This window comes from Homarus americanus, unplaced genomic scaffold, assembly GCF_018991925.1.
Source record: "Homarus americanus isolate GMGI-L3 unplaced genomic scaffold, GMGI_Hamer_2.0 scaffold5382, whole genome shotgun sequence".
NCBI classification, from domain to species: Eukaryota; Metazoa; Arthropoda; class Malacostraca; order Decapoda; family Nephropidae; genus Homarus; species Homarus americanus.
In genome coordinates this window covers 101,921-114,719 of record NW_024753571.1, presented here as the reverse complement: position 1 = coordinate 114,719, position 12,799 = coordinate 101,921, and the positions used below count along the sequence as shown (strand labels likewise).

General features: G+C 43.2%; 1 protein-coding gene across 1 annotated transcript in view; it reads left to right on the top strand.

Moving 5' to 3' along the window:
• Window positions 1-1,494: 1,494 nt before the first annotated feature.
• Window positions 1,495-12,799, top strand: part of LOC121855386 (U8-agatoxin-Ao1a-like) — a gene marked incomplete at its 5' end in the record, with an annotated part of 44,128 nt that continues 32,823 nt past the window's right edge. Inside the window, one exon of the mRNA XM_042350278.1 lies at window positions 1,495-1,583. Within this exon, the coding sequence (XP_042206212.1) occupies window positions 1,495-1,583 (89 nt within the window). The remainder of the gene's footprint in view (window positions 1,584-12,799) is intronic.

Below are 12,799 nucleotides of genomic sequence, written 5' to 3'. Positions count from 1 at the left end.
ACCTTCATCACCTAACAGAGTTCAAATGAAAACCTATCAAGACGTGAACCCAAATCAACAGCTTTCAGAAACAGAAGTCAAATGAGCAACTATATGCAGATGAAGCCTAATGAAGCGAGATCAAAGCCTCCCCCCCCACACACACTCCTGTTGAAGTAATTAGCACAAGAGGTTAAAATAGTTAATGAAGGAAAGTCAATTAAACTCTCAACCATTTTTTTTGGGGGATTATGTAGGATAGAAACAAGACATATATGATACTTATTTAGAATGTCACTGAGTTTAACCTTGAGTAAGATAAAAATTCTCTCTCTCTCTCTCTCTCTCTCTCTCTCTCTCTCAAGTGTTTGTATATGTTTCTCGATCCCTCTTTCTATCTCTTAGTTTTTTCATCTGTTTATTTTTCTCTCGATTATTCTTCTCTCTTTCTCTTACTTTCTCTTTTTTGTTGCCTTTTCTCATCTCTGTACCGCTCTATTTTTTCTCATTTCTTTTCCCTTTCCATCTCTCCCTATTTTTTCCTTCTCTCTCATCCCCCCTCACCTCTCTTCCTCCTTCACTCCCTATCTACTTTCTGGCTTTTCCCAGCTCTCTTCTTTCTCCTCTCTCTTTCACCTCCCTCCCTCTCTACCCCAATACCTTCTCCACTCCACCCCTCTTCTCCTCTTCTCCAACCTTCCTCTCCTTAGGTAGACTAAAGACCTTCACAGCCTCTCAGCCAAGCGCTTGAGGGACAGTCTTGAGGAGCACTGCTTGTATGGCTGAAGTTAAGGTGAAGCGAGGTGTGTGTGTGTGTGTGTGTGTGTGTGTGTGTGTGTGTGTGTGTGTGTGTGTGTGTGTGTGTGTGTGTGTGTGTGTGTGTGTGTGTGTGTGTGTATGCATCCATATATATAGTATTACCACCATCTCTGTCTAAATATTTTTCTAACTATTTCATATGCAGAATATATACACATTTACACACATATACTTATTATTGTATATATACAGTATAAATTCCTATGTCAACATTGTATATAAATACCTTCATACTTACATAGAGAAAAATCTGCCGCAGTATAAGTGTTGGTAGCTGGTAGTGAGTGAGTGTTGGGTCGTGTTTCATTTGTGAGTGATGGCCGGTGTCAGCTATCCTGGTGTAATAACAGAGAGAGAGAGAGAGAGAGAGAGAGAGAGAGAGAGAGAGAGAGAGAGAGAGAGTTGTTTGGTGTGGGAGGCTTTCTGTCACTGTATAGTTTATTTACTTTATAATGACAAAACCATCACCACTACCACTAACCACCACCACCATTAACCACTAACCACCACCACCACTAACCACTACCACCACGACCACCACTAACCACTACCACCACCACTAACCACTACCACCACCACCACTAACCACTACCACCACCACCACTAACCACTACCACCACCACTAACCACTACCACCACCACTAACCACTACCACCACCTAACCACTACCACAACTAACCACTACCACCACTATCCCCTACAGGACGCGAGGAGGATGGAGTACAACAAGCTGAACCAGACTATGCGGCCGACTTGCTGGAACGTCTTCTGGCTCGCACACAAAAGTAAGTATCTCTACTCCCACACACACACACACACACACACACACACACACACACACACACACACACACACTTGGCTTGTGGGGAGGTAAAGGGCCTCCAAAGTACACAGTTTGGAGTCCATCCTGGGTGTCTTGGGGATGAGCTTAGGATGGGAAGGGGAGGCTATAAAGATTTGTGATGTGGAGGAGGAGGAGGAGGAGGAGGTACAGGAGGAGGAAGAGGTACAGGAGGAGGAGGAGGAGGTACAGGAGGAGGAGGAGGAGGTACAGGAGGAGGAGGAGGTACAGGAGGAGGAGGTACAGGAGGAGGGAGGTACAGGGGAGGAGGAGGTACAGGAGGAGGAGGAGGTACAGGAGGAGGAGGAGGTACAGGAGGTACAGGAGGTACGGAAGGTTGAGGAGGGAGGTGGGGAGGAAGAGGTTGAGGAGGAGGAGATAAAGGAAGAGGAGGTACAGGAGGAAGCGAAGGTTGAGAAGGAAAACAGAAGAAGTAGGAAGAAGGAGCAGGATGAGGAAGAAATATCAGGAGGAGGAAGAAGGAGCAGGAGGAGGAAGAGGTATGAGGAGGAGGAAGAAGGAGCAGGAGGAGGAAGAGGTATGAGGAGGAGGAAGAAGGAGCAGGAGGAGGAAGAAGAGGAGGAGGAGGAAGAAGAGCAGGAGGAGGAAGAAGGAGCAGGAGGAGGAAGAGGTATCAGGAGGAGGAAGAAGGAGGGAGGAGGAAGAAGAAGGAGCAGGAGGAGGAAGAAGTATCAGGAGGAGGAAGAAGGAGCAGGAGGAGGAGGACGAAGTATCAGGAGGAGGAAGAAGTATCAGGAGGAGGAGAAGGAAGAGTGTTTACTTCTTGTACGTTGTTCAGGAAGTGTGGTCAGGATTCTTGGCGTAGGGCAAACTAACAAGAAGAATAAGGGAGAATTTTTTTGAATCGTTTGAATGAAAGGTTGGTTCCTATAACCTTCTCGTCTTATAGGAGGAGAGATGGTTCCTATAACCTTCTCGTCTTATAGGGAGGGAGAGAGATGGTTCCTATAACCTTCTAGTCTTATAGGAGGAGAGATGGTTCCTATAACCTTCTCGTCTTATAGGAGGGAGAGAGATGGTTCCAATAACCTTCTCGTCTTATAGGAGGAGAGGGTTCCTATAACCTTCTCGTCTTATAGGAGGGAGAGAGATGGTTCCTATAACCTTCTCGTCTTATAGGAGGAGAGATGGTTCCAATAACCTTCTCGTCTTATAGGAGGAGAGGTTCCTATAACCTTCTCGTCTTATATAGGAGGAGAGATGGTTCCTATAACCTTCTAGTCTTATAGGGAGGGAGAGAGATGGTTCCTATAACCTTCTCGTCTTATAGGAGGGAGAGAGATGGTTCCTATAACCTTCTCGTCTTATAGAGGGAGAGATGGTTCCAATAACCTTCTAGTCTTGTCTGAGGGAGGGTGACTCATAACCTTCTCGTCTTATAGGAGGAGAGAGATGGTTCCTATAACCTTCTCGTCTTATAGAGAGGGTTCTATCCTTCTAGTCTTATAGGAGGGAGAGAGATGGTTCCTATAACCTTCTCGTCTTATATGGGAGAGGAGAGGGTTCCTATAACCTTCTCGTCTTATAGGAGGAGGGAGAGAGAGATGGTTCCTATAACCTCTCGTCTTATGGGAAGGGAGGGTTCCTATAACCTTCTAGTCTTATAGGAGGAAAGGGATGGTTCCGATAACCTTCTCGTCTTATAGGAGGGAGAGAGTGGTTCCAATAACCTTCTCGTCTTATAGGGAGGGAGAGGGATGGTTCCTATAACCTTCTCGTCTTATAGGAGGGAGAGATGGTTCCTATAACCTTCTAGTCTTATGGGAGGGAGAGGGTTCCTATAACCTTCTCGTCTTATAGGAGGGAGAATGGTTCCTATAACCTTCTCGTCTTATAGGAGGAGAGAGATGGTTCCTAACCTTCTAGTCTTATAGGAGGAGAGAGATGGTTCCTATAACCTTCTCGTCTTATAGGAGGGAGAGAGAGATGGTTCCTATAACCTTCTCGTCTTATAGGAGGGAAAGGGATGGTTCCAATAACCTTCTCTGTCTTATAGGAGGGAGAGGGTTCCTAACCTTCTCGTCTTATAGGAGGGAGAGGGATGGTTCCTATAACTCGTCTTATAGGAGGAGAGAGATGGTTCAATAACCTTCTCGTCTTTATAGAGGAGAGAGAGGTTCCTATAACCTTCTATGTCTTATAGGAGGGAGAGAGATGGTTCCTATAACCTTTTAGATGTATAGGAGGGAGAGGGATGGTTCCTATAACTCCTATAGTCTTATAGGAGGAGAGATGGTTCCTATAACCTTCTCGTCTTATAGGAGGGAGAGATGGTTCCAATAACCTTCTGATCATGGGAGGGAGAGAGATGGTTCCTATAACCTTCTCGTCTTATAGGAGGAGAGAGATGGTTCTATAACCTTCTCGTCTTATGGGAGGAGAGGGTTCCTATAACCTTCTAGTGTTATAGAGGGAGAGAGATGGTTCCTATAACCTCTCTTATGGGAGGGAGAGGGTTCTATAACCTTCTCGTCTTATAGAGGGAGAGAGATGGTTCCTATAACCTTTCGTCTTAGGAGGGAGAGGAGGTTCCTATAACCTTCTAGTCTTATAGAGAGGGAAAGGGATGGTTCCATAACCTTCTCGTCTTATAGGAGGGAGAGAGTGGTTCCATAACCTTCTCGTCTTATAGAGGGAGAGATGGTTCCTATAACCTTCTCGTCTTATAGGAGGGAGAGAGATGGTTCCTATAACCTTCTCTTCGTCTTATAGGAGGAGAGGGTTCCTATAACCTTCGCCTTTATAGGAGGGAAGAGATGGTTCCAATAACCTTCTCGTCTTATAGGAGGGAGAGAGATGGTTCCTATAACCTTCGTCTTATAGGAAGGAGAGGGATGGTTCCTATAACCTTCTGTCTTATAGGAGGGAGAGGGATGGTTCCTATAACTCTCGTCTTAGGAGGGAGAGGGTTCCTATAATCTTTCAGTCTTATAGAGGAAAGGGATGGTTCCTATAACCTTCTAGTCTTATAGGAGGGAAAAGGGATGGTTCCTATAATCTTTCAGTCTTATAGAGGAGAGGATGGTTCCTATAACCTTTCGTCTTATAGGAGGAAAGGGATGGTTCCTATAACCGTTTTAGTCTTATAGGAGGGAATGGGATGGTTCCTATAACCTTCTAGTCTTATAGAGGAAGAGGATGGTTCCTATAACCTTATAGTGTTATAGGAGGAAAAGGGATGGTTCTTATAACCTTCTCATTCATAGGAGGGAGGGTGTCTTAACTTAGTTATAGGAGTGAGGGATGCTTCTTATAACTTTATAGTGTAGGAGGAAAGGGATGGTTCCTATAAACCTTCTCATCTTATGAGGAGAGGATGGTTCTATAACCTTCTAGTTTATAGGAGGAAGGGATGCACTTCAATCTAGTCTTATAGGAGGAGAGGATGGTTCTTATAACCTTCTCGTCTTATAGGAGGAGAGGGATGGTTCCTATAACCTTCGTCTTATAGGAGGGAGAGTGAGGAGGATGGTTCATAACCTTCTCATCTTATAGAGGGGAGAGGGATGGTTCCTATAACCTTCTGTTTGTAGAGGAGAAAATGCCTATAACCTTCAGTCTTATAGGGAGGAAGGGATGCTTTATAACTATAGTGTTTAGAGGAAGGGATGGTTCCATAACCTTTCTAATCTTATAGGAGGGAAAGGATGCCTATAACCTTCTAGTCTTATAGGAGTGAAGGGATGGTTCCTATAACCTTTATAGTGTTATAGGAAAAGGATGGTTCCTATAACCTTTCTGTCTTATAGGAGGAGAGGGATGGTCTATAACCTTTCTGTCTGTAGAGGGAGAGGGATGTTCCTATAACCTTCTAGTCTTATAGGAGGGGTAAGGGATGGTTCCTATAACCTTATAATAGTGTTATAGGGAGGGAAAGGGATGGTTCTATAACCTTATAGTGTTATAGGAGGGAAGGGATGCTTCAACCCTTATAGTGTTGTTAGGAGAGGAAGGGATGGTTCCTATAACCGTCTAGTCTTATAGGAGTGAGGATGGTTCTATAACCTTATAGTGTTATAGGAGAAGGATGGTTCCTATAACTTCTAGTCTTATAGGAGGGAGAGGATGGTTCCTTTTCCATAGTGTTATGGGAAAGATGGTTCCTATAACCTTATAGTCTTATAGGAGTGAAAGGGATGGTTCCTATAACCTTATAGTGTTATAGGAGAAGATGGTTCCTATAACCTTCTAAACTTATAGAAGTGAAAGGGATACTTCCTATAACCTTATAGTGTTATAGGAGGGAATGGGATGGTTCCTATAACCTTCTAGTCTTATAGGAGGGAAAGGGATGGTTCCTCTAACTTTCTAGTCTTATAAGAAGGAAAGGGATGCTTCCTATAACCTTATAGTGTTATAGGAGGGAAAGGGATGCTTCCTATAACCTTCTTGTGTTATAGGAGGGAAAGGGATGGTTCCTATAACCTTATAGTCTTATAGGAGTGAAGGATGGTTCCTATAACCTTATAGTGTTATAGGAGGAAAGGATGGTTCCTATAACCTTTAAACTTATAGAGTGAAAGGAATGCTTCCTATAACCTTATAGTGTTATAGGAGAGGAATGGGATGGTTCCTATAACCTTCTAGTCTTATGGAGGAGGGATGGTTCGCTTTCTAGTCTTATAAGAAGGAAAGGGATGCTTCCTATAACCTTATAGTGTTATAGGAGGGAAAGGGATGCTTCCTATAACCTTCTTGTGTTATAGGAGGGAAAGGGATGGTTCCTCTAACTTTCTAGTCTTATAAGAAGGAAAGGGATGCTTCCTATAACCTTATAGTGTTATAGGAGAGAAAGGGATGGTTCCTATAATCGTCTAGTCTTATAGGAGTAAAAGGGATGGTTCCTATAACCGTCTAGTCTTATAGGAGGGAAAGGGATGCTTCCTATAACCGTCTAGTCTTATAAGGATGAAAGGGATGGTTCCTATTGCAGCCTGGTGTTGAGGAGCAAAGGATCTTCCTATAACCTTCTAGTGTTATAGGGTGAAAGGATGGTTCCTATAAGTTTCAAGTGTTAGGATGTGGCATTCAATCTTGTAGGACCAAGAGAGAGAGAGAGAGAGAGAGAGTGGTTTTATGTGTTGTCGAGTCCAGTGTCTCGTGGTCTGGAGTCCAGTGTCTCGTGGTCTGAGTCCAGTGTCTCGTGGTCTGAGTCCAGTGTCTCGTGGTCTGTGTCCAGTGTCTCTGTGGTCTGAGTCCAGTGTCTCGGTCTGAGTCCAGTGTCTCGTGGTCAGTCCAGTGTCTCGTGGTCTGGGTCCAGTGTCTCGTGGTCTGAGTCCAGTGTCTCGTGGTCTGAGTCCATTCTCGTGGTTAGTCCAGTGTCTCCTGAGGTCTGAGTCCAGTGTCTCGTGGTCTGAGTCCAGTGTCTCGTGGTCTGGGTCCAGTCTCGAGGTCTAGTCCAGTGTCTCGTGGTCTGAGTCCAGTGTCTCGTGGTCTGAGTCCAGTGTCTCGTGGTCTGAGTCCAGTGTCTCGTGGTCTGGGTCCAGTGTCTCCTGGTCTGAGTCCAGTGTCTCTGTGGTCTGAGTCCAGTGTCTCGAGTCTGAGTCCAGTGTCTCGTGGTCTGAGTCAGTGTCTCCTGGTCTGAGTCCAGTGTCTCGTGGTCTGAGTCCAGTGTCTCGTGGTCTGCGTCCAGTGTCTCGTGGTCTGAGTCCAGTGTCTCGTGGTCTGGGTCCAGTGTCTCGTGGTCTGAGTCCAGTGTTTCGTGGTCCGAGTCCAGTGAATAGGATGCAATAAAACTCTTGCTAGACTGACTTACGACAATCAACAAATATTTACACCCATATGTAGTAGATTGCAGGCACACACACACACACACACACACACACACACACACACACACACACACACACACACACACACACACACACACACACAGATCATACACAGATCGTACAGAGGTAAAGCCACACAAATACATACATACGAAGAAATACAGATTGAGTAACACACACACACACACACAATTACTGATCAATGCACATACTCAACTCGGGACACATACTTACACGTATCCATACATAGCTCAGAAAATACACACAGACAACACATACTGTAGACACAGATTCAGACAGATCAGACACACAGACATACCAAGCTTCTAATACACCGACATGACACATACAGACATATCAAGATCCTGACATACAGACACAGCATGAACTACTGGCCTGAACATAGACCTGAGAACACAGACATAGATACAGACATAGACACAGACAGACACAGACATAGACACAGACATGGAACACAGACACACAGACACAGACATAGACACAGACATAGACACGACAGAGACACAGACATGGACACAGACACAGACATAGACACAGACAGAGACACAGACATAGATACAGACATAGACACAGACAGAGACACAGACACAGACATAGACACAGACACAGACACAGACACAGACAGACACAGACATAGACGCGACAGAGACACAGACACAGACATAGACACAGACACAGACATAGACATAGACACAGACACAAGACAGAGACACAGACATAGATAGACCAGACATAAGAGACAGACACAGACATAAACACAGACATAATGAAGCTCCTGATACTCTGAGACAGACAGCCTTCACAGTTCACTACACAAACATGAGGATGGAGGCATCAACACACACGCCTGAATGATCACCTCAAGCCAAATATATCTCCGTGTGTGTGTGTGTGTGTGTGTGTGTGTGTGTGTGTGTGTGTGTGTGTGTGTGTGTGAACCCAGGGGAAACCAAGGTTGCTGTCAGGTGTTGAATAATGTACTGGAATAAATAATTACTTTACTGTAAGTTTGTAGCTTAAGAGAGAGAGAGAGAGTGCAATAGGTCTTTTCTAAACAGATGTTCACTCCATCTGCCCATCATCAACGATGATATTAGCCAGTTTAAGCTCTTCTGTTTCTTCAGCTGACGTTCACTGTGGTATTCTGGGATGGTACACACACACACACACTGTTACATGAAGTCTTAATTTACTTTAATATCCAGGTTCTAGGCGCAACCAAACAAAAAGAAAAGTGAAGTAAATCAAAAGGGAATAAAAATAAATAAAGTAACAAGAATTTAATTAAATAAAATACTAACACAATAAAGAGCCTCGTGAGGCTGTCACAACAAATTGATTCAATATCGAAACCTTTAAGACACAAATGATACTAAAACATCGAAACATCAAAATAAAAATAAAAGCACTGGGTTACGTTAACGCATAAACATAAAATAACTAACAAAATTAACTAAATGTAACTAAGCAAGCACTGATGGACACATAAGAGACATGAATAGGTACTCACATAGATATACCACATTGGTGGCGACAGGAACAACACAGAAATAAAAATAGTATAAGTAACAGGTGACGGTGTCACTCAAAAGAACGTGGACTGAATGACAAGAGGACTGGACTGAACTCAGCCTACTGGTGGAGTGCTATATATAGGGTCTGCTCCCCCAATGAGACCCTCTGGTGAAACATGGATCCTTTAACGAAGCAGATGGTCGTTAGAGAAACAAAGAATGCTTGTTACAATACTAAATGAAGAAATAAGATGGGCACAAATAATAACAGTTAAAACCTTAACAGCACAAGGGGTAAGGTGACTAGATTATATAATAGTAAATATAACACATCATTACAGGAATAATATGGAACAACATGGAAGCATGTTATAAAAAATAGAAAAATACGACACGGTCGTAACAACACACACACACACACACACACACACACACACACACACACACACACTGACGTTAGAATAGTAAAGTTAGGTGAAGGCCAACATAGTGAAGTTATCCTTTGTGGCGATCTTTACAAGTGTTATGAAACAGGTGGGTGAGAGAGAGAGAGAGAGACTTACATTTCCCATTTCTTTAGTTGAAGATAAACAAAATATACCAAAGGAAGACTTAAGTAGAAGGTCAACAATAATAATCTTCCCTAAAACTGTTGTCTCTCGTACGCCTCAAAGCCTCGCTGACGTCACGCCCGAGACTCAAACCTATTCTGACGTCAACATGGGCGCAAGAACTCTTTCCACGTCACTCATAAACGTCAGAGCCCTTTTGATGTCACTCAGTAACATCAACGTCACTGTGGCGTCATCACATTACATAGAAACATCACATTCATATGGGAGGAGAAGGAGTAAGGGATCTATTTATCAATCTATCTGTGTGTGTGTGTGTGTGTGTGTGTTCATTCCTTCCGTCTTTTTATATATCTTTTTCTCTCCCTTCCTATTTCTCTCTCTCTATCTTCTTCTCTTTGTTTATCTCTTTCTCTCCATCCGTGCATCTGTTTTTCTCCTTTTCTCTCTCTCCATATCTCTGTCTCTCAATCTCCTTGTCTCTCTCTACCATCATTGATAACAACTTCTATTCAACAGGAGAGAGTCTCACCAACTGGTCATTGTACGTTTAGAGTTTTGACACCTCGACAAATGTCTCTGATAAAGGATATTTAAACCTGTAACTTAGAGATATTTGTTTTGTCTTCCCAGTTAAACAGACAGATGACTCTTGTATTTTTTGGTCTTTTGGCTGTGATTCTTTGGTGGTATTTCGTTGTTGAAAAACTTTGAGTTAGGTTTCTGCTGATATCATGTTTATAGAGATTTTGTTGATGCTTTTTATTACAATTCATGAAATCCTCAACTTCTTCAGCCTCCCCACGAAAAAAAACTTCTTCATTTCTTGCAATTCCAAAAATATAAACATATTATCTCCCTTTTTGAAGAAAAAGTGAGTATTCCACTTATTAAAAAGAAAGCCACAATATTTTGATCACTATTCTTTTATTTAAAAAAATTATATATATATATATATATATATATATATATATATATATATATATATATATATATATATATATATCCTGTTCCTTATATTAAAAAAAATATCCATAAAAAAAGATTCCAATTCCGTCTCGTCTCAAAAACAAACTCACTTTCATCCCCGTCTACAAAATATGGCCACTTTCCCGGACACACAGACAGACAGCTGAAGGGTGAGGTTCAAGACGTATTCCTTGAAATCTTTATTCCAAGAGAGGGAGGAGGAGGTGATGGGGGGAGTGGAGGAGGAATAGGTGGTATGGTGGGGAGGAGGTGGGGGAGCAGAGGTGGTGAGGAGGAGGAGGAATAGGTGGTATGGTGGGGAGGAGGTGGGGGAGCAGAGGTGGTGAGGGAGAGGAGAAGGAGGAGGAAGAGGTGGTATGGTGGGGAGGAGGTGGGGGAGCAGAGGTGGGCGGGGAGAGGGAGAAAGGAGGAGGAGAAGAGGTGGTGCATGGTGGGAAGTGGGAGCAGAGGTGGTGAGGAGAAAGAGGAGGAAGAGGTGGTATGGTTGGGAGGGAGAAGGAGATTGGAGAGGGGAGGAGGAAGAGATGGGCGAAAGAGGAGAAGGTGGGGGATAGGAGGAGGGAAGAGGAAGGGTTTGGAAAGAAAGCAGAGGTAGCGTTAGACTTTGGAGGAGAGAGGAAAAAAAGAAGAGAAAAGGAGAAATGGGGAAGAAAGTGATGGGAGATTGAGGGGAAGGAGAGAGAAGAGGAGGAGAGGCAACGGGAAAGAAAAGGGGGAGTGGGAACGAGAAAGGAAATAGAGAGAAGAGAAAGAAAGAAGGTAGGGAGAGAGGGTGAGGAGGAGAAGGAAAGGGATTGAAAAAGTGACAAGAAATGATAGATTAAGGACAGAAAGAGAGAAAGGGGGAAATAGAGTCAGATAAGATTGTATGTATGTATGTATGTATGTATGTATGTATGTATGTATGTATGTATGTATGTATGTATGTACAGTCCATGCCACTTATATACCACACAGACTCGCTGCCTCAAAATTTATACCCGGCAACTTCGCTGGGTGCATCCCTCCCTCACCCCACCTCCAGAAACACACAAACCAGTCAATTAATCAGTGGTCAGCCAAGGTGTAAAGTCAACGCTGACCCCCGAAAATGAGCACGTTAGCGTGAAAAAAAAATTAAAAATACATTTGCCTTCCCTCCTGGCCCCATAATATTTGTCCAGGATCGCTGCCCCGCCCACACAGCCAGGCTGGTTCAGCAGTGGTTCCTCACACAGGAGAACCTCCACCTGCTGGACTGGCCTAGCAAAGGGGCAGACATGAACCCGATCGAATATCTTTGGGGTTCAATTGTGACCACCTGGGAGCCGGCGAGGGAGAGGTGATAGCCCACACGGACCTTGTTCGGAACCACTCCGGGAACATGAGGTCAAGACTACAGGCCGTGATAGAGGCGGGAGGCTGGACAGGCAACTAAATAAAAGAGAACATATATTTTTTTTGAGCACCCTCTTCAAAGTGGGTGGTGGTAGGATTAATAGCGAAGAAAAATTGTGGTCTACTACTCCATATACTGTATAATGAACTATACACATTCCACTTGGGATATCACTTGGACAAGAAAAAATCCTAAGTAATGTAATATTAATTAATTGAAATTTATGATATTTTATGTTACACAAGTTTAGTCAATTAATGTGACGTTCATTTGGTGTCAAAATAAGGTGAAATTAGAATAGCTCGAATTATGACCACTTTCTTGCGCTCGCGTTCCCTTGTTTTTGTGAAACACACCCAGTGGAGTGGTGAGGATGTCTGATATAAGTATATTGAGAATGACACAATGTTGTTGTTGTTGTTTACGAAAACTATGTCAATGTTAGAGTTAGTCAATTAGATATCCTAAACAGCCTTAATATATTGTAGAAGATAAAGGTTAAACCTCTCCATTGTCTGACCTTAAGGTTGGACTGTAATGGTGGTAAACCATACCAATACCAACCATACGTTCACCACACTTAGATACCATATTCACCTGTGCTTATCCTAGTTGGGATTGGACCTTACACTTCCGGGCTAGGCCTTCACAACACAGTGGCTTACTGGCTGAATATAACTCAATAATGTTCTGTGTTAACCATTTGAAATGTACCTGTTGCCATTTACACCCTGGAACTTATTCCTCATTAATATTTAATTCTTCTTTTGTACTGAAAGTGGCTTCATACGTTCCCGTAAATCCTGTTAATTTTTAATGAAACATATTAAGTAGTTTGCCCCTCAAAATTACGTCATTTTCTAAACACCCTTCACGTTTGTGGTGAGTTGCCG